The 23,361-nt window shown below is 35.1% G+C and overlaps 1 protein-coding gene and 1 pseudogene across 4 annotated transcripts in view; one reads left to right on the top strand and one right to left on the bottom strand.

Annotated features, from left to right (window-relative positions):
• The window catches only part of LOC120422181 (homologous-pairing protein 2 homolog), a 59,067-nt pseudogene extending 58,152 nt beyond the window's left edge, over positions 1 to 915 (bottom strand).
• Positions 1 to 22,679, top strand: part of LOC120422180 (A disintegrin and metalloproteinase with thrombospondin motifs 16) — a 283,608-nt gene extending 260,929 nt beyond the window's left edge. Inside the window, exons 8-14 of one of the 4 annotated variants that reach the window (XM_052708748.1) lie at positions 904 to 959; positions 5,547 to 5,673; positions 6,455 to 6,619; positions 6,686 to 6,917; positions 10,663 to 10,763; positions 11,010 to 12,461; positions 20,769 to 22,679. In XM_052708748.1, coding sequence (XP_052564708.1) covers positions 904 to 959; positions 5,547 to 5,673; positions 6,455 to 6,619; positions 6,686 to 6,917; positions 10,663 to 10,763; positions 11,010 to 11,748 — 1,420 coding nt within the window. In that variant the 3' untranslated portion in view covers positions 11,749 to 12,461; positions 20,769 to 22,679. The remainder of the gene's footprint in view (positions 1 to 903; positions 960 to 5,546; positions 5,674 to 6,454; positions 6,620 to 6,685; positions 6,918 to 10,662; positions 10,764 to 11,009; positions 12,462 to 20,768) is intronic. The other 3 variants (XM_039585557.2, XM_039585556.2, XM_039585558.2) reach the window with 3 other exon arrangements.
• Positions 22,680 to 23,361: the final 682 nt, after the last annotated feature.

Below are 23,361 nucleotides of genomic sequence, written 5' to 3'. Positions count from 1 at the left end.
TTGTTTATAACACATTATCAAAGACAAATTTGATTGCAATTTACACCATGCCAAATACAAATTTATGGCAAACTGTGGTAGTGCGGGCCATCTGAGCGCCATCCTTGTATTTTGACAGACTCCTCTCTGAACATATTCGTTTGTGACTGTTCGCTCACGAATGGTTGCGCACTTCAGTCAACAAAGATTCGTTCGGCGATGAGTGAGCTTTTATTTTGAACAATTTTTTTTATTACTGACTTACACATAACAAGAAACTTAAAAAAATGTGGGTCAGTAAATATAAACAAATCATCAGGAGCTAGCACGTCAAATGCAGTTGATAACAATAGAATAAATAATAATTAAGAATAATTAGACTTATCAGCAACAAACAACTTAAGTCACAACGGTCCCATGATTAATCCACCTATCAACCAAACACATCGCCCAAAACAAAAAAACCAGGGTTATCTAACCTAGCGAGTACAATGTTACGATAACAACAAAGCGCTTACCTGGACAACTCCTACTAACCAAGCAACGTTCTGCCGCAAATGGTCGCAAGTCTCACCACGGGTATTCACCACAAGGAAATCTCCTGTGAAAGAAACGAAAACGAAATATCATTCATAAGGGACTGCTGTCTGACAACACAAAAAAGTACTGAAAAAGGAAAGAAATTTAAACCAAAACCGACTCCTGCTTCCAGCTGCCCAAGAAACCGACACCGAGAAATTACACGATCCCTTCGTTTTGTTTGAAATTCCACCAAAATCCCGTCCACCTCAACCTCACCTGCCCCACGTGTCCGACCACCCACCAATACAAGAAACCAAAAACCACTACCACCACCACAACACCTACCCCACCCCCTCACATGGTTTTAGTTAATTAAAAGCTGGAAATTATTACCTTTTACAGACTAGATATGTGTAGAAGACAATATGCAAATGACGCGTGTAATCGCGGTACCGCAGGTAATTATAGGCCAACAAGTCGGCTAAAACAAATCTCCACCCCCTTTTATCTGTCTCTGTCTCTATAGCACCAACAACTTTGCAAAACTTTGAAGTAAATCAAATCTGTCAAACTTTCTGCCATTTTTCCACCCGTTTTTCTGCGTCGAATTTTTTACAGTATTGGCAAGCTAATTACTGCTCAAATTGAAGCCTCTAAAGTTGAAATCTTCCAAAAATTCAAACTCTGTAGAAAGTGCTCTTCTTCTATTGCTTTCTCAACTCTTCTGCGCCAATCCTGCACCTTGAGACAACTTTCATCGTCTGTAAATTAGCTTCACCCCTGTATACAATCGAACTTCAAGCAATTTCTCACCTCTTTGTACAATAGAAAAAACAAATCTCTTCTTCTCTGTCTGCGATTCTACCACAACATCATTCAACTATACTGTTAAGATCTTACTCTTTGTTTTTACTTAGTTTCAGTGTGTATGTGTGTGAACTGCACCACTATTCATCATCTCAAGTCACAATCTTTGTTTAGAAACTTTGTGTACAAACTTTTAGTTTAGTCGCTGGCAATTCTACGATAAATTTATAATTTAAAAAATAAAGCTTGTTTAAGTTTTAACTTGGTTGACACTTCAAATTGTTGTTTTGTTCTATTCTGGGAGTAAAGCATCTACCAAATATTGCAAATGAATTTAATTACTCAAAACTAATCAAATCTGCTAAAAAAAAAATAAAAAAAAGGTTGAATTTGAAAATTATCAAAAAATAATTATTTCTAAGGTATTGATTCTTTTTAACAATTACTTACTTCTTCTCGAATTTGTTTGCTGCAAGAATTCATAACATAAACAAACTCAAACAATTCAATTCTTATAGATAACTTTACAAAAAATTTAGAAAAATAAAATTAGCCAGTGAAACTAACTTGATTTTGTCAAATTCAATTAAAAAATGAAGTTTGCAAGCAAGAATCGAAAGTGCTATTTTAAATGATTTCTTGATAAAATTTTGTAAATAAAGTAAATAAAATCAAAACTCTGTCAAGGAAACAAGATGACACTGGTTTTTGGTAAAAAAAAAATCATACAAAAACAATGTTGTTCGTTAGCTTTGTTGTTTAATGTTTATTTATCTTTACTTTTTTACGAATTATAATTATTTTTAGACAAAGGAATTTGGTCATAAAATTGAACATTTTTTTTAAAAAAGAGAATGGAATTATACACAGAAAAAAAAGATGGTAATAATCATTAGAGAATTTTGACAGATGAGCAATTCTCTACGAAATCGGTATTTTTTCTTCAATTTTAATTTTTGTATTTTTTAATCCGACTGAAACTTTATTGGTGCCTTCGGTATGCCCAAAGAAGCTATTTTGCATCATTAGTTTGTCCATATAATTTTCCATACAAATTTGGCAGCTGTCCATATAAAAATGATGCATGAAAATTCAAAAATCTGTATGTTTTGAATGAATTTTTTGATCGATTTGGTGTCTTCGGCAAAGTTGTAGGTATGGATACGGACTACACTGGAAAAAAATGATACACGGTAAAAAAATTTGGTAATTTTTAAATTTAACTTTTTATCACTAAAACTTGATTTGCAAAAAAAAACACTATTTTTATTTTTTGTTATTTTTTGATATGTTTTAGAGGACATAAAATGCCAACTTTTCAGAAATTTTCAGGTTGTGCAAAAAATCTTTGAGCGAGTTTTGAATTTTTGAATCAATACTGATTTTTTCAAAAAATCGAAATATAGGCCGCAAAAATTTTTCAACTTCATTTTTCGATGTTTAATCAAATTTGCAACATAAAAGTACTTTACTGAAATTTTGATAAAGTGCACCGTTTTCAAGTTAAATCCATATTTAGGTGACTTTTTTGAAAATAGTCGCAGTTATTCATTTTTTAAAATTAGTGCACATGTTTGCCCACTTTTGAAAAAAATATTTTTGAAGAGCTGAGAAAATTCTCTATATTTTGCTTTTTTGAACTTTGTAGATACGACCCTTAGTTGCTGATATATTGCAATGCAAAGGTTTAAAAACAGGAAAATTGATGTTTTCTAAGTCTCACCCAAACAGCCCACCATTTTTTAGTGTCGATATCTCAGCAACTAATGGTCCGATTTTCATTGTTAATATATAAAACATTTGTGAAATTTTCCGATCTTTTCGAAAACAATATTTTAAATTTTTTTAAATCAATACTAACATTTAAAAGGGCGTAATATTGAATGTTTGGCCTTTTTGAAATGTTAGCCTTGATTTAAAATTTTTAAAAATATTGTTTTCGAAAAGCTCGGAAAATTTCACAAATGTTTCATATTTTAACATTGAAAATCGGACCATTAGTTGTGAGATGTCGACATTAAAAAATGGTGGGCTGTTTGGGTGAGACATAAAAACATAAATTTTCTTGTTTTTAAACCTTTGCATTGCAATATCTCAGCAACTAAAGGTCGTATCAACAAAGTCCGAAGAAGCAAAATATAGAGAATTTCCTCAGCTTTTCAAAAATATATTTTCCAAAAGTGGGCAAACATGGGCACTAATTTTAAATAATGAAACATTGCGACTATTTTCAAAAAAGTCACCTAAATATGGATTTAACTTGAAAATGGTGCACTTTATCAAAATTTCAGTTAAGTACTTTTTTATTGCAAATCTGATTTAACATCGAAAAATGAAGTTGAAAAATGTTTGCGACCAATATTTCGATTTTTTGAAAAAATCAGTGTTGATTCAAAAAATCATAACTCGCTCTGGAAATTTCTGAAAAGTTGGCATTTTATGTCCTCTAAAACATATCAAAAAATAAAAAAAAATTAAAAATAGTTTTTTTTTGCAAATCAAGTTTTAGTGACAAAAAGTGAAATTAAAAATCACCAAATTTTTTTTACCGTGTATCATTTTTTTTCAGTGTAGTCCATATCCATACCTACAACTTTGCCGAAGACACCAAATCGATCAAAAAATTTCTTCAAAAGATACAGATTTTTGAATTTTCATACATCATTTTTGCATGGACAGCTGCCAAATTTGTATGGAAAATTATATGGACAAACTAATGATGCAAAATGGCTTCTTTGGACCGAAGGCACCAAAAATGTTTCAGTCGGATTAAAAAATACAAAAAAAAATCGAATGACCGAAATCCTAGAGAACTGTTCAGATTAAGTGTCAAAAAATGTGTAATATTGGATCAGGAAATGGTAAATATTCATCAGTTTTTGGTGAATTTTTATCAGGTTCACTTTTTTATGTAATATTATTCAAAAAAGAGGAATGGAATGGAAACCAAACAATGAAACCGAATTTTTAACCTTCCAAAATTCAACTTTTTTTTCTGTGTACAACCGGCTGAAATGAACTAAACAACAAAAGAAAGTGTCGAGCAAACTTAAAATAATTATTGAACACTAAAATTTAAGCAATTATCGAGAATTGTTCAGTTTAGCATTTTCATCTGTGATTACGCTCCACGATTTCATCCTCGATTGGATATTATTGTACAAAATTGTTTCCGTTTCATGCATTTTTTCGGATTACTTAATTAGACCAAATATTTGTAAATAATAAGCAATACATAAAAGTTTGGGGTAGTTTATATCACGACAATCAACATCATGTGAGTACTTTCATTTGAGTTTTTGCGAATGCAAAATCCTACAGGACAAATAAGTAAAATGTGATGAATTGATTAAATGTTTTGCTTTAGCAATTCAATTGATTTCAAAATATCAAATATTCAAATATCTTATTCCAACAAATCATCACCAACTATTCAAATTCTAATTACTTCCATCTTCTACACAAGAGAATCTAAATTTCAATTTTCTATCCAACTCAACTGAACTATTACGAATAATTTTCCAGCTTCACACTTTCAATAGCATCACGCGCTATATTTCAAGTAAATCAAACAACTTTTCCTCCTACGAATCTAACTACAAACACCTACTCTGTATAGAACTTCTGACTATCCTAGAATTCGACCCCGATCCTTACCATCTGAAATTCTTCAAAACCTTTCACCCGACACTAACCTAACCCTCATGGTTGTGTGTAACATCAAATAAATTAACCTTCACGTAAATAACCTCTTCCGTAGTAAGTCAGTAGACTCTTTAGTAGAATCCCATCCCCCCTACCCAAGCTTAGGGGCGTTGGTAAGTAACGCTTTTCGAAATAACCGTTTCATTTTGATGATCATTTTATAATATTGATTTCATCACCATCCACCATACGGCAAAGTACCCGTTTATTGTTAGACTGTTTGTAACAATTGCATCCCCCTGTGCATATTATTTTTTCACATAACCTTTAAAAATACCGTACAAACTGTCAGCAAAGTTAAGTCTGCTTTCGCTTGAACCTCACCTAGTGATAAGTTGTTGGTAATTTGGTTGTAGTTTTGACTCCCCCCTTTGTTTCGAATGGTGTTCAAGAGAGTTTCCCCAAACCCCCCATATTAAGGGGACACCTCTTGCACACACACAAAAGCTCCTTACCCCCCTTTGTAAATATTCTACGCGATTTAACCACTAAAATACGTAATTCCACCGCCCCACCCCCGCACCACCGTGAAGGCTTCGCGTACGTCGGAGGTGCCTGCGTCGTCAACAAGCGCCTGGAGAAGGTCAACAGCGTGGCCATCATCGAGGACACCGGCGGCTTCAGCGGTATCATTGTGGCCGCCCACGAAGTTGGTCATCTGTAAGTTGTGACCCTGTCCAAGGTTTTTTGTTTCTCTGGACTCGGGATTGGTTTCCGGTGCAGACTAATGGATGTCATCCTTTTTCTTGAATTTGTGTCTCGAATAATTGAAAATGATCTAAATTCATTGATTTTCATCAAAGTAATTAAAATTGAAAATGAAAATTCACGAATAAAATTTGAAGATTCTAAAAAATTCTACCTAACCTGTCCTAAAATATCCGGAATTTTCCACCCAAAAATATGTTCTTGAACTTTATCTTAAACCATGGCGAAAGAAAACAGCAGTTCTTGTAAGAAAATATTTTAGCAATTCAATTAAGGACCGAAATATCTTAATAACAATGAAATTAACACCCAAAACACGCTTCAAGGTCATTGCGAGACAGTGAGCAAGAGAGTAACTCCCTTTTCTCCAGGTTGCTCTGCTTTGCTCAGCTCTGCTCGAGTTTACTCCAGGTTTTCTTTGCAAATAGGGGAATGTGGAGTCAAGAGAGTTGCTCTCTTGCTCAATGTCTTACATCGAGGCTTGAGTTCTTCTTGAATCTAAGATGGAGTTTTACTTAAGAATTGATTTCAAGTTCACTGTTCATACGAATCATGTAACATATTAAATTCTGAAATTTGTTTTGTTAAAACAAAACTTTTTCAGCATTTTTTTCTGCTCCAGAATTAATTTTACATAAGCAATGTTCAGCAATTTCTAAAAAGAGTCACGTCCAATTGTCTGTGCACTTACTCTGGAAGCCAATGTTAACCATTCCATTCTTTCCCCCACCAGCCTTGGAGCCGTCCACGACGGATCCCCTCCACCCAGCTACCTCGGCGGTCCGGGCGCGGAAAAGTGCCGCTGGGAGGACGGCTACATCATGTCCGATCTACGACACACCGAGCGGGGCTTCCGGTGGTCACCGTGCAGTGTTCAGAGCTTCCATCACTTCCTCAAGTGAGTGTCTCCCAAATCGTTTTAAAAAGTTTCCTGAAATATCTTAAAACTCCTTCTTCATTTTAGTGGTGACACCGCCAGCTGTCTGCACAACCCGCCCCACGAGGACGAAGCGCTAGGACGGGCCCTGCCGGGGACGCTGCTGACGCTGGACGCCCAGTGTCGGCGGGACCGGGGCACGTCGGCCTGCTTTAAGGACGAGCGCGTCTGCGCCCAGCTGTTCTGCTTCGACTCGGCGAGCGGGTACTGCGTCGCGTACCGGCCCGCTGCCGAGGGCAGCGCCTGTGGTGATGGGCAGGTAAGTAGCGTGCGAAGCGGTTCATAGAATTCATCTGTAACTGTTTGCAATAAATTGATGGTTTTGGTGTTAATATTGAAAATGCATTAATCTACAAATTAAATCTAAAGATATTGTATTTTCATGAGATTAGTATAATTTACATTATTATTTAATATATTATTTGCACGACATTGACCTCATGTTAACAAAATATTTGATACATATGTGCAAGCGTTATTGTTTAAAACACCTCAGCAATTCATTTTTAAACGGTAACGAATGACCATGAATAGGTTTAAGTCACGTTAAATAAATAAAAAACAACATTTTAAATGGTATGATGAAAAGGTGAATTTTCAAATATGTATTTGATTGTTGATAAATGTTGGCATTTAATTGAAAATGAAAACGATTATGCCATTTAATACTAGATTTATAGATTTTGAGAATAAATTACAACAGGAGAAACATTTTAAACAAATTTAAAAGTATAGTAAACAAGCCTTACCCGACAAACTTCGTTCTGCCTTTTTTTTCGTTTGTTGACGTTTTTTTTATTTTTTGCTTATTCAGCCTCCTGTGATCAAAAAATGATTTTAAGTAACTTTTTTCATACAATTTGCCGATGCTCCGGAATCATTTCCAGAGTGGTCAAAGTGTCAATTAGTTAGCGTATAAACCTTCCTTGGGCTTATACGAACCCAACGCAACAAAGAGCACCTCGATCCGACGCTCCGTATTGAACTGGTTCGCGTTCGAACAAAACCGTCGAAATTTTTTATATATATATATATATAAGTAGAGTGTAACAAAAATGACTTTTTGGCGGGCATTCAGGGGTTTGTTCCGGTGGGCATACTAAGCCCAAATCCAAAATATGAGCTTGATTGGACGTAACAGGAGCTGGCGCTCCGCCCTTCAATTTTAAATGGGATTTAACCCGTAAAAAAAGATTTTTTCAAAAATGTCACTTTTTGAGGCATCAATGCGAGCCATCAATGCGTTTACCAAAAACATCACTGGCGTGTAGGCCAGATCCTTGCGCATCTTTTGGTATATATAACATTGACATTTGGAGCACCCTGGAGCTCGGTACAGGCCTTCAAAGTTTGGCATTTTTTCGAAAAAACGGTCCCGGCAAAAAAGGATTGCGTCGCGCCTCGCGACGCCCTAGACGCCATTTGATTTTGCCGGGGCCGAATTTTCGAAAAAATGCCAAACTTTGAAGGCCTGTACCGAGCTCCAGGGTGCTCCAAATGTCAATGTTATATATACCAAAAGATGCGCAAGGATCTGGCCTACACGCCAGTGATGTTTTTGGTAAACGCATTGATGGCTCGCATTGATGCCTCAAAAAGTGACATTTTTGAAAAAATCTTTTTTTACGGGTTAAATCCCATTTAAAATTGAAGGGCGGAGCGCCAGCTCCTGTTACGTCCAATCAAGCTCATATTATGGATTTGGGCTTAGTATGCCCACCGGTACAAACCCTTGAATGCCCGCCAAAAAGTCATTTTTGTTACATCCTAATATATAGACTACCATCATCAGAGTTGACATTGGGTTTGGGGATTAAGTTGGGTCATACAAATTTCAGCATTTTGTTTGTCATAAACATCAATTAAAATACCCAATAAATTACCGATTATTACCTCATTTTAAATATGATACGGATTAAAATTGGTAAATAATTCGATTCAAAATCATCAAAATAAAATTATGGTATATCTTAAAACTAACACCGAAAGACACGGAGATATTCTAAAGAAATGTAGTTGAAAAAGTAACCTTTCAGATGGTTTGTTTGGTTTTGCGCCTAAATGCGCTATTTTGAAAACATAGCAACTTCAAAATCACTTTAAAATGGAAATAATTCCGTAACAAGGGCTCAAAACATTTTGCAGTATTCGGCAAAAATGTGTAATTTTATGTTATAAACAATTTTTCAGAACATAGTAGGCCGCTAAAATTTTAACAATTTGAGTTATCATCAAAAAAGCGCCTTTTTCGACATTTTTTGCAAGACTGGCTCGTAGATCTTTGACAAAATTTTATGAAATTGTTTCCTCTACAACTTTTCCCAAGACACCAAAGCCCTCTAACGTCATCCAACAAAATTAGATTTTGGATAACATCCTGGAAGGTCGTCAACCTGTGTTTCAATAACTACAAATAATAGCCTTTTCAAGAACCAGAACTTTTCCGAAAACACCATTTGGCTAGGACGTCAAGTAAAGTAAGCAACAATTTATTATACTTTAATATTGCCATTCCAAACATTGTGCAATGGCTCAGATCGAAAAATTAAGTGGAAAATAGATTTTCTGAAAAATTGTGTCTTCGTAAGAATTACTGCAAATAGAAAGGGGATGATATTGCGGTTAACGATTAGGGTTTTCCAGAAAATGTAACGTTTCAAGACTATTTTTGGGATTTTTTTTTCTTTTCTAGGGAGTTTTTGGGCACGCCCATCCAAGGAATCCAGAATCTACGCATTCTATGAATTTTTTTATCAAATATATCATGGTAAATTCTCAAAAATTGTTTTTTGAACGAAGCAATTCAGAGTTAAAAAAAAAACGAAGTTGACTTTATAGCTGTCGGCCACCATTGCTAGTACCAACCACTAGTGTCTTCCTTTTTATCTACAAGGACTTCGCCGCCCTGGGCTCCTAAGTGTATGAAAGTATGGCACGGAGCGACGGCGCCGAATACCCATATTTACACAAAGAATTTTAGAGCGCCCACCGCGGGATTCGAACCAGCGACCTCTGGATTGTGAGTCCAGTGCGCGGTCCGATTGATCCACACGGGCGGGACAATTCAGAGTTAAGTTTTGGAGAAATGTGAACTGATTCAAAGCTCAAAAAAATAAACCTTTTCGTTTTTGAAAAATTGGTCTTGGACTTATGGCTCAAAAGTTACGTTCATTTTGAAGTGAAAAATATGCATTTTTAAACAGAAATATTTTGAAAACAAAACTCAAAGCCAATTTGTGTGCACAATGTTGCATATTTCGTGTTTTTTTATGGCTTATGTATTTTTTTTAACAAGAAAACTTAAAGTATAACCGAAAATCATGATTTTAAATTATTCTCAAATCTGAGGACAGATTAAAGTCTAAACTCCCAAGCTCGAGAAAAACGGGCAATTTGTATGGGAATTCCCCCTTTTTCTCGAGCTTCTGGAAGTTAAGGTGTAAAGATTCAACGTATTTCTTTAGGTTAATACCATACACTATTCCCTTGAATGTTAGCAAGATTGAGGTGTTTCAAGCTCAATTATTCTGAAAATACAATTTCCAAATATCTTCTAGAAGAATCGAGGATGGAATGAAGTTCTTAAACTGTTCTTCATAAATAATTGAAAAAAGAAATCCTTAATAATTCGTTTTAGCAATAACAAATTTGGTTCGTTTCATTAAACATTTTGACATTTGAACAGCAACAACAATTAAGTACAACAATCATGATTTAAAATAGCATCTCCTGACTCAACGCAGAACAAAATAAAGTAGTTTGAAGTAGTGTAAAAAATGAGAATTTTCTGAGAATTTTTAAAAGGAAAAAGGGGTGACATAAACTTTGAAAATGCAGTGGATGAACTCTTCTCTATAATGTTCAGGGAAAAGGCTTTTTTTTTAAGTTTATCCGCTTTTAAAATAAATTTTAAAAGAACGACTCATTATTAAAATCGACCATCTCATTATAAGACCCAAATCAAATAAGGCAATTTTAAACTCTTAACCCTCCGCCCATTTCAGCACTGCCTGGACGGCCGGTGCGTGGCCGAGCACGAGAACATCATCCCGGACTACTCCCAGCACACGCCGTCGTACGCACGGTTCAACCAGCAACAAGTCAAGTACGTATCACCGTCCAGCGAAACCCTCCGCGAGACTTATCCCCTAGCATAGCCTAATAGTAGGGCCCCCTAAATCCTTTCCTCTCTCTCTCGCTCGTAACACCAACGTCTCGAGTATCTCTTTCATGTTTGAGTGTGTGTTCGAACAGGTTGTTGAGTAGAGAGGCGTTTAGAATATACTTTTTGTGAATTGTTATTTTGTTTAATTTGTACGAACCCAAATGATAACGGCATCAACTTCTCTAGATTAAACTACGACGACAAGTCGGTACAGCAGGAAGAATATTATGAACCGTCTAGTAGCACGTCGTCCACGAGCACCACCACAACGACAACATCCACCACAACAACCTCCACCACCACCACAACAACACCGCCGCCACCGCCACCGACATCGACGAGGAATTATTACCAATATTTCAACCACAAATCCACGAGTACATATCACAGTAATTTCCAATCTACTAGCTCTAGTTATAACGGTAACAGTAATAACTATAACCACCAAAACAACAACAACAATAACGATAATCACCACAATCAAAACCAACAACAATCGACAACCGAATCTGACTACTACCGCACGAAAGCGACCAAGACCCCGTACGTGTTCAGCAAATACACCTTCAGCTCGACCAAGAGCCCGTACACATACAGTCAGTTCACGGCGAGTAGCACAACGCCATCCACTACCACGGCTAGCACGCCACGAGCCCCGTTCTGGGACGACCACCACACGACCACCACCACGGCCAAGCCCAAGTCCACGTACCATCCCGTGTTCGATGTGTACTTTAACCGGATCGCGCAGACTACGACGCGAAATCCGTACAACTTTAGCTTTTACGTGAAGCGCACGACCAAGAGTCCGAACTACGCGCTCAACTACGTCGGCGCCAACAGCCAGCTGAGCGCGAGCCGAACGAACGCGACGACCGTCGTCACTGTTGGTGGTGGTAGCCGAACGGACCGAAGTAGTGGATAGAGAGAGAGAGCGCGAAAAAACGCACGCCCCGAGCGGGACTCGAACCCGCGCACCCCCTAGCCAAGCCAACAGAACAATCCTAACGCGCCAGGCAGCGTCGCTATGTTTTGTTGTTGAAAAACGTGCTGCTCGAAGCTTAGATAAAAGAGACACGCGCGCACATGTTTGATCACTACTTACTTCTATGAATGTTTATGTGTGTGTGTTTGTGTGTGTTTTCACTGCCGCTTTTTCTCTTTTTTAATACACCTCTCTCACTGTCTTTCCTTTTATTTTTTTTTTCTTATTGTTGAAATTATTTATGATACGTTATTTATTTTGATGAGATATTCACGTTAAATACGATCTAAACGCTAACTTTTTGTTGATTTTTTAAACTGTTTTATCGTTACTAACACAAAAAGCCAAGAATACGTTGAACGTTTCAATTCTAACCTCTTCAAAACAAAACAAAAACAAACGATTGAGAGCACACATAACTCTACCATTCTTTCAAGCCGAGAATCAATCCGAAGTGAAAGAAAATAAAGTCTGCCATCTATTTATATTAGCCACACCCTAGTGAAGTAAGAGCACTATACAATACAAAAAGCAAAAGAAAATCACATATTTTTCGCGGGATTACGAAAAATAGCGCTTATATACATAAAAAAGTATCGAATATCGAAACATGACCAACCCAAAAACCAACACACATCTAAGACACATCACGGGTAAGAAAGAGCACCTTGTTTTATTTCTTCGTATACAAAAATCCACAAAAAATCTTTTGCTGTCCCACTAGCGAGACTCTCTTTTTAAAATCTATTTTCCCCTCAACTTGTAATCGTCACCTTTCTAAAACTGAAACTTTTTCCAGCTGAGATACTGATTACACATCATCACCCTATTTCTCGTGTAGATTTTTGAACCATCCTAGTGCCAATTCAATTCTACGTTCGTCCTAGAAGCAGACTTTCTTATCCTTCCGCCAAAACCTACCAAACTGACCAAAACAAACTATTTTTACAATTTATTTTCCGTTACTACCACACGATACTGTACTACTACTACTACTCTTACTTTTACTGTTACTTCTGACTATTACTACTACCACTACCTGAAACCTACTTCTACGCTGAAACTCCGCTGATTTGACAGCACTCATCAAACGCAAATGTCAAACCACCGGGGTTTCAGTGTACTCTTAGTTGTACATAGTATTTCAACTAACTTTGTTTATTTATTTCTCATTTAATTTGGAAATCGTTTCCACTAACCTTAATTGTAGCAAAACGTATAGTATCGCTCACTTGCTTGTTCGGTGTTTGTAGTAACTAACAACCCTGTACTAAGTTGGCACCCTCACTCACAAACGCTTCGTGTGTCCACTTTTTAACAACCCTCGCACCACCAATCAAACAACATCTCCACACGTTAAGAGCGCAGTAGGCTGCGAATCTCATGAGTATCCTGATCAGCGCTTGTTGAACACATTTCTGGTAGTAGTAATTGTTGTACAAATCTGTGAATAAGCAATTACAATTGATGTAGATGTGAAGGACGGCTCGATGTACAGCAAAGAGTGAACAATGCGTGGCGATTGAAGCAGCTTCTGGAAGGAAATATCACTTGTACCAAAAATTGTACATTCAAATGGAGAGAAGGACTTTGGAAGATGACCCTCCTGGATGGATTGAGCTACAAACCTCCGAAGTGTTCCCGATAACGAAAAATATAACTTTTAAATTATAATCTGCATGTACTGTACATACAAATATATAAGGGTAATTCTCTACCAACTCACACGAAATCGGGAAAAGTTGCCCCGACCCCTCTTCGATTTGCGTGAAACTTTGTCCTAAGGGGTAACTTTTGTCCCTGATCACGAAACCGAGGTCCGTTTTTTGATATCTCGTGACGGAGGGGCGGTACGATCCCTTTCATTTTTGAACATGCGAAAAAAGAGATGATTTTCAATAATTTGCAGCCTGAAACGGTGATGAGATAGAAATATGGTGTCAAAGGGACTTTTATGTAAAATTAGACGCCCGATTTGATGGCGTACTCAGAATTCCGAATAAACGTATTTTTCATCGAAAAAAACACTAAAAAAGTTTTAAAAATTCTCCCATTTTCCGTTACTCGACTGTAAAAAATTTTGGAACATGTCATTTTATGGGAAATTTAATGTACTTTTCGAATCTACATTGTCCCAGAAGGGTCATTTTTTCATTTAGAACAAAATTTTTCATTTTAAAATTTCGTGTTTTTTCTAACTTTGCAGGGTTATTTTTTAGAGTGTAACAATGTTCTACAAAGTTGTAGAGCAGACAATTACAAAAATTTTGATATATAGACATAAGTGGTTTGCTTATAAACATCACGAGTTATCGCGATTTTACGAAAAAAAAGTTTTGAAAAAGTTACTTTTTGCGTTTCTCTTTGTTTCGTCGTCCGTGTCTGTCGCGGGTGACCATGAATGGCCATGATCGATGACGACCAACTTTTTCAAAACTTTTTTTCGTAAAATCGCGATAACTCGTGATGTTTATAAGCAAACCCCTTATGTCTATATATCAAATTTTTTGTAATTGTCTGCTCTACAACTTTGTAGAACATTGTTACACTCTAAAAAATAACCCTGCAAAGTTAGAAAAAACACGAAATTTTAAAATGAAAAATTTTGTTCTAAATGAAAAAATGACCCTTCTGGGTCAATGTAGATTCGAAAAGTACATTAAATTTCCCATAAAATGACATGTTCCAAAAATTTTTACAGTCGAGTAACGGAAAATGGGAGAATTTTCAAAACTTTTTTAGTGTTTTTTTCGATGAAAAATACGTTTATTCGGAATTCTGAGTACGCCATCAAATCGGGCGTCTAATTTTACACAAAAGTCCCTTTGACACCAAATTTCTATCTCATCACCGTTTCAGGCTGCAAATTGTTGAAAAACACCTCTTTTTTCACATGTTCAAAAATGGAAGGGGTCGTACCGCCCCTCCGTCACGAGATATAAAAAAACGGACCTCGGATTCGTGATCAGGGACAAAAGTTACCCCTTAGGACAAAGTTTCACGCAAATCGAAGAGGGGTCGGGGCAACTGCTGTGTGAGTTGGCGGAGAATTAGATTATAATCAAAGCAATATTATTGTAAATATTCGACGGTTTCCTGTAGATCGAGAACCTATTTTCCACCAATATATCCAAACAAGAATTTCTACAAATCTATAACTAGTCACATGAATGCTATCTTGTTTCATTCAATCAATATGAAAAGATGCCATTTAGCTTTTTGATAAAGATTTTACTTCAATTTTTTGTAGTAAAATAAACGAGCAATCTAAATTTAAGTCAAAAAGAGCTATAAATGTATAAAAAAAAAGCTCAAATAAACGTTACAAATCCTTTAAGAAAATATGATTGCAGCAAAAAAGCATTGATGTGACTTTTTGAAAATATTAAAATTGATCCATTCAGAGTGAATTCGCTAGTTTGATTGACTTTAATCTAAACACATTCCAATTTGAAACAAATAAAATGTAAACAATATGTTTTAAAGTTATTTTTTCTTCCTGCAATTTCCAGATGATGACTTTTAAGGACATTGTAAAAGGAAAGAATACTCAAGCCAACAAAACTTAAAAAAAATCAAATTTAGGCTCTTGGGCACCTCTGCAGATATCGATGAATTCTGAATATTTTGTGCCTTGCATTTGACAGCGATTAGATGTTTGGATTAAAGTCAAATTCAGACTAGCGATTGTTCGCTGATTGCAAAAGAAAACGTTGTATGCTCAAATTGTGTCCTTGTCAAAATGTTCCATTGTTTGAGAATTCAGATTGTTGGCGACTTTCCATCAAAAATAATGGATTAGTTTTCATTAGCTAGTAATTGTAATACAGGTTTCTCATTTTTCACAAACCGTCACAATTTGAGCATTCCTAGTGTTCAACTTTTTTTTATCAGCTTGTAAAAAATATTAAATAATTGGTTAAAAATATCTTATTGTAAATTCCATGAATGATTGAAAATATTTTTTTATGAGAACACTTAAAGCTAAGCTATGTGTATTTCAACCCCTTCCATCCTAATTTTGTAAAATGAGGATTATCCTCAAAAATCTGATTCCCTGAACAGATTTACATATTTATTTAAAATGTGTGTCCTTCTGGCCAAAATTGAGAACGAAGAACGAAAAAAAGTTATAAGCCCTGGTTTCAACATTTAATAACATCAAAGTGTAAAATGCTTTATCTGCTGTCTAATTGTCATATAGACATAAGATTTCAAAAATCAATGTGTTTTTTGAAAAGTATTCTTTTGTGAGAAATAAACTATTTACTATACTGGAGTAATTCTCGCTGAAAGTGGACCACTATTTACACAAGGTGCTAAAAAATCAAAAGCAATGTACTTTTCCAATAGCCCCCACCAAGTTATGAATGAAACCATGTTTGGTTGGTTAAATTTGTCCTCACCTCGGCGCCACAAAGCTGAAACATTTTTTTAAATTGGTAATTTTTTGACTTAGGCGCGTCTACAAAATTGCTAATAACTTTGCAAAACTTCAACAAACCCTTGATGTTTAGGGGTGTTTTGGAAAGGAAATGAGCAGAGCTTTCGAATGAACTTGTCAGAAAAATACCGTTCCATACATTTTTTAGCCACAAAACACCAATGTATTTTTAAAAGTCATTTTTGAAGGCCGGCGCCCCGCTTTATCGAAAAACTGACAAATCCATTCGAAAGCTGAGACGATTTCACATAAAGGACCAATAAATCTAAGGTGTATGTTCCTCCTATCTTTTTTAATCTTATTTTGATTCTGCGAGCGCAGCGCTCCGTTCGCATTTCGGGCACCCAAAATGTTGCAATTTGCTTGCCCCATTTTAAGGTTTTGTCAAAAAATATAGGTGCTCACTTTTTAAATGATAGTTTATTGTCCAAGGATCAAAATGCACTTTCGATAATTGACCAATATTTTTGTTTTTGGGTTCTTCTAGGCAATTTAATGTCGAAAAATAGTTTTTTTAACTTTTTTTGTAAAATACTCACTTACAATTGGGTGGACTTTTTTCAGTAGAAATAATGAATGTAGCATGTAGGAAATTTCACCACGGAAATTTTTCTCTGAAAGAAAACGTAATTTTGATACTCCAGTGCCAAGATATTTTAGTTTAAGTGAGAAAAAAAGTGCCAATTTTACAAAGCACGGCCTATTATTTACATGCGGCATATGTTTTGGAGGCCAGAGTATGGTTTCTTATAGTTATTTTGGTCGCTCAATTCGGATCTGGAATCAAATTTCAGATAAACAGTTAAATTAGGAGCCACGCCCAAAAGTTATTTGCGGTAATATGCTGTAATTTTAATCGCTAGTGAATTCGGTCATATTCATCTTTCGCTCACCTTTAATTGATATTTTACTCACGGATTTTTCAATGGAGATTGTTTTTTCAACTTCTGATTGTTTTGAGAGGCCTCGTGGCGCGGTGGTTAGTGGCTTCGACTGCCGATCCCTAAGTGGCTATGGGGAATACACGCAAATAATATTTGAGCGTGACTAAAATATCACTGTTCACTGTTTATCTGAAATTTGATTCCAGATCCGAATTCAGCGACCAAAATAATTATAAGAAACCATACTCTGGCCTCCAGAACATATGCCGCATGTAAATAATAGGCCGTGCTTGTTAATTCTGAGAAATTTGTAAAATTGGCACTTTTTTCTCACTAAAACTAAAATATCTTGGCACTGGAGTATCGAAATTACGTTTTCTTTTAGAGAAAAATGTTCGTGGTGAAATTTCCTACATGCTACATTCATTAGTTCTACTGAAAAAAAGTCCACCCAATTGTAAATAAGCATTTTACAAAAAAAAAAGTAAAAAAATCAATTTTTCGACATTCAATTGCCTGGAAGAACCCAAAAACATAAATATTGGTCAATTATCGAAAGTGCATTTTGATCCTTGGACAATAAACTATCATTTAAAAAGTGAGCACCTATGTTTTTTGACAAAACCTTAAAATGAGGCAAGCAAATTGCAACATTTTGGGTGCCCGAAATGCGAACGGAGCGCTGCGCTCGCAGAATCAAAATAAGATTAAAAAAGATAGGAGGAACATACACCTTAGATTTATTGGTCCTTTATGTGAAATCGTCTCAGCTTTCGAATGGATTTGTCAGTTTTTCGATAAAGCGGGGCGCCGGCCTTCAAAAATGACTTTTAAAAATACATTGGTGTTTTGTGGCTAAAAAATGTATGGAACGGTATTTTTCTGACAAGTTCATTCGAAAGCTCTGCTCATTTCCTTTCCAAAACACCCCTAAACATCAAGGGTTTGTTGAAGTTTTGCAAAGTTATTAGCAATTTTGTAGACGCGCCTAAGTCAAAAAATTACCAATTTAAAAAAATGTTTCAGCTTTGTGGCGCCGAGGTGAGGACAAATTTAACCAACCAAACATGGTTTCATTCATAACTTGGTGGGGGCTATTGGAAAAGTACATTGCTTTTGATTTTTTAGCACCTTGTGTAAATAGTGGTCCACTTTCAGCGAGAATTACTCACTGTACATCGAAACATCATTGATATTTAAACAAAAAATTACAAAAAAAAATCAGTTTGAAAATATCCATGCAAAAAAAAAGCTAAATTTCGAAAACGTTTGTGTTTATCAATTTAAGTTGAAATATACGAATTGGATTATTTTCAACTGCACCAAAAATAGATTTTATTTTCGATTTTTTTTTTAAATTACGATTAAAAAACTCGAGTGAAACTATCATTTATATTTCCTAAAATCCCAAAAATGTATGATACGCGATGTTTAATCACGAACGTATGATTTTCTTTTCAAGCTGTAAGATTATTTTGGTAAATGTAAATTGTAACATTTGAACCCCTAATAAGAGTCACGACAGGTCATAGTTTGCAAAATTATAAAATAATTTGAATCTACTTATGCTTTCGATCTATAAAACAATAAAAAATCACCTTTACAATTATACGCATATTTTATTCTACGGATTACTTTATCCTCTTGTAATTTTTGATTCTTTTTTTATATATGCCTTATTGGCATAACAATCACTTTTTAAACATTTTGCCTGTTTTTCAGATTTTCTGCTGTAAAATGGTATTTTTAACAGGCGTAGAGGCAAAGTCTGGATATTTAAAAAAAAATACTACATACTTTTTTTACATAAATTGTAAACATTGTTAGAAAAAAATATAACCAAACCAGTTTAACCCTCAAAAATTTCAATTTTGAAAACATTTGTAAAGTCACATAAACAAGTCAAACCTCGAAAACTAAAATTTTGACAGAAAATAGATTTCTTATTTCAAATGGGTCTGAAGATAATAAATTGAATGAAAATATGTTTTTGGTGATTTTTGAGGAAAAATAAGGCTTTTTTGTTTTGATTCTTAACACTTCAAAATGTCTGCGACGCTTAAAATTTCATAAAATTCTTATTTAAGTTGCAAATATTTTGGCAACAGACTCCATGTAGTGGCTACGAAAGTTTACTTTATATTAAATTTGTTACACATTTTAATCATGCCTTGTCTTTGGTTTCCTTTCTACAAAATTCTGGCCACATTGTGCAAAATCCAAAAAGATATTCTAAAAATGTTTTTTTTTAGTCTTATAGTCCGAAGCAATAAACAAATGACCTTGAAGGGTTTTTTGTATTACGACAATGTTTCAAAAATTTACAACATGTTATCAAAGCTATTCTAATTTTAAATCAACCATACAATTTAATTGAACGATTTTTTTGAATCTATTTGCAACAAATCATTATAAAATGCAATTATTAAATATGTAAATTTAACAGATTATCACGACAATTTCCATGAGAGAAATACAACTTTTCAACAGTACAGTACTTTTTTGCACGCCCGTGTGGATCAATCGGTCCGCGCATTGGATTCACAATCCAGAGGTCACCGGTTCGAATCCCGCGGCGGGCGCTCTGAAATTCTTTGTGTAAATATGAGTATTCGGCGCCGTCGCGAAGTCCTTGTAGATAAAAAGGAAAACACTGGTGGTTGGTACTAGCAATGGTGGCCAACAGCTATAAAGTCAACTTCGTTTCGTTCGTACTTTTTTGATTACTGGATGAAAATTGAACTCAGTTTCTAAACTCTGCTTATTTGCTTCTGCTGATAGAAAGGCTGTGAGCTATACATAAAATTCAGGTTTAATTATATAGACCGAATTTGCTGAAATTTAAGCATAGAAATTTTAAACATTTTTTGATTTATTAAATTGACTCCACATAAATTCAAAATATGAAAAATCGAATTCGCATGAAGCATATTTTAAATCATTCTTGTATATATTTATGTCCAAAAGAATTGTATACAACTGTGCCTACAATCAACATTATAATGAAAATAGTTATTAATGTTATATTAAACAAATACATAATCATTCCTGAGCAATCTAACGTTAAGATAACTCATAACTTATAAGTACTCTTGTAGTGTATATTTGGTTACTCAAAACCGAAGCAAGCAACCTGTAATTAGTAGTACATATTCTTCCCTTACATTCCATAAACCATACCCACAACTTCCAGCGATCCCAAAACATACCCGCGGGATTCGCCATTCAATGCAACCACTCGCTTCTAGTTCGAACTTTCATTATTTGCTCAGCATCCCTTCTTAGTTCTCATAGCATATTTTCCATAGTTTTTCCTCAAGTATTCAGTAGCATTGTGATTAGTACTTTTAGCCTTGCATCTTGAGTATTTCACGTTGTTCGCTTACATGAAACATTTACTCTTTAAACAACAACAAAAAAGCTAGTTTCATTATAATACTTCCTGTACACACACACACACTGTACTGCCGTACTAGTATTGTGCTGCCGCCATTTATTTTGTTAGTTTAAATCTGCCATTATTTACTCTCATTTAGTGGAACCACGCTAGTTCTGAAGTGTCACCTTTTTTACTAATCAACCTTTTTTCTTTCTTTTTCTTGTGCTCTTTTTCCTACAACTTTCTTCCACAGTGGATGATGAGGACAGACGATACAAGAATTTCATGAATGCCATCAAACGAAAGCGATTACAACACCTAAAGGAGCAACTGCAGCAGCAGGAGATCGTCAGCAATCAGCAGTAGTGGTAGTAGTTGTAGTGGAGGGTAGAGACTCTTCTCTTCTCTGTGTACCATATAGTACGATAACTAGTAGTTTAAAGAAAAGTGCGACTTTCCTTGAACAGATAAGAATGCATTTTCTGTTAACAAGTCTTCCAAAATTTTAAGATTTTTTTTGCTGAACATTCACCAAATCATGTCATTCAACACCATAACCATGAGAGAACGCGACAAGTGAAAGCAAACAAGACAAGGAAATTTAGAGTAAGTGAAGAGAAACGATAAATTATGCAGCAAAACATTCAAAATAATGTGATATGAAATTGTGCAAATAGGCGAAAGAACTACTTCTGCAGGATAGTTGTTTCTTATATAAAAAACATACAAACATACTTTGTTTTAGGTTGTAAGCGCAAAAAGAGACATAGGAATTATGTACAATTTCAGCGTAGAATGTTAGGGAAAACTCACAAAAAAATGTGAAATAACACTATTGTTGACGTCAAACTGTTTCGATTATCGAAACAAACATGTTTTACTAAAGAAAACAAGAAATTTGCTTGAAATGAGAACTTTTGAAACAATCTGTGATTTTACAATGTCCGTCCGAATTTTTGAGAAACACGATTTTGTCCCGAAAAATTTCCAAAATGAAATCTTTGCAAATTAGGAGAAATCTCTTAAAAACAACTTCTCATTTCAAGCTCCTTTCTGCCATCAAAGCGAAAGAAAACACGATAGCCATTTGTTTCAGTGCTGCAAGCATTGCCATAACAAAAACCAAGCATAATCAAGCAAAAAGAAAACTAAATTGAGCCCAATCTTAGCCCCACTTACTTCGCTTTGGCTGATCTCGCGATCAACCGTGTAAAACCTCCCGAAAGTAGACAACCACCCGAGCAGAACGCGCGGGTAACCGCGAAAATAACAAATTGTGTTCTGACGATCGAGCAAGCTCGATTACCACAACCTTACCCAAACTTTGTCAATATTAGAGATCGAAATTTTGCACGATCATTACCACCGAGAAGAGTTGAGCAAATTTGCTACCGGGTAGCAAAAAAGAAAGCAAAAAAAAAGGCAAGCAAATCAACCAGAAACTGCCCCCTTAACCGATGATTTCGTTTCGTTGAAAACCTTCGCAACACAAGCTGTGAACGCAAAAACAAACTGCCCAACTTATGAAAACCACACAACGAGCAAAACGAAAAACAAGTTTTTCAGTGTGATGTGACACTTCTCAAATTTTGTTACGTTTATTGATTTGAGAAATTTGAAAGCGACAATTTCTTTCCTGTAAATATGTACCAATTTCTAGTGATAAACCCCCTTAAAATTAAAAAAAAAAAACTTCTCCGCTGCTTGCAAACGCTGATTAGCACCGAAGAAACGAAACTCTTGTTGAAAGCTAGTGGCTCCTTAAGGGTTTAAACGTCAACACACGATTAGAACCACCCACCACATTTAAGTGGCCGGGGGTTCGAAATTGCAACAAAAGATGCGTATTTTTGTAAATCTTGGAAGTCTTCCGCAAAAAGAACGTCTCCCAACGCGACACCCCATTTACCCTATTCACAACCCTCCCCCCCAAAAAAGACACACGTAGCCCTTAAGTAGATCTTTAATTTATCAGTTTTTAAGGTGTGCTGTCTAGACGGCAAACAAACACACGGTACGTGAGTTAGTAGGGACTTTTTGGCAATAAATAAAAATGAAGGAAAAAGTGTGTTCTACAAATATGGGCGCGAACTCGCGTCAGTAGGAAACTGTTTCGTATCGTTTCGTGTAAAATATATTCTGAATAAAGGAAACGAAAAATTAATACCGAAAGAGTATTTTTTGAATAAAAGATAATGGCGTGAGTTGAATTTATTTATCCGAAATCTGCCTTGCAGCAATCTTTACTCCAACTTTTGTGAAAAAAATTGAAATAATGAATAAAATAAAAATTAACATGAAGCATCATGTAATCCAATTTTTATTTATTTCTAAAATTCGTTTTTTTTTTTCAAAATATCTTAATATTGATATAAATTTCTTACGAAACATTTAAAATAATACAATATTAAGAGCGAGTTGTTCACAATGTGTAACACACCCCTGCCCAACGTCCGACCCGCGACAGCTTTTTAAAATAGTTCTATGACTGACCCTTTAGGCTGTTCATCACATATTCAATAAAATAATTGAGAGTCCAAATTTAAAAAAAAAAATATAAAATTCAGGTCAAATTTTCACATATTGTACCAAACATCTAATTACAAACATATGTTTTATTTGCTTTTGCAATAAAATTTTGCTAATTCGAAATATTTTTTGGATTTTAAACTTGTATTTTTTTCATTGTTTTGTTTGAAATTAAAACAATCTTTATGTTTGAATTTGATTCTTATTATTTCTATAATTTCAGATCAATTATTAAACTTAAAAATGGCGCAAGAAAACAAAATCATTCATTTCGTAAAAATATAAAATATATGAAAAAGAAAATGGCTAGTTTCAAA

The sequence above is a fragment of the Culex pipiens genome, chromosome 2, assembly GCF_016801865.2.
Source record: "Culex pipiens pallens isolate TS chromosome 2, TS_CPP_V2, whole genome shotgun sequence".
NCBI lineage: Eukaryota > Metazoa > Arthropoda > Insecta > Diptera > Culicidae > Culex > Culex pipiens.
This window is presented reverse-complemented; position numbering and strand designations above follow the sequence as displayed.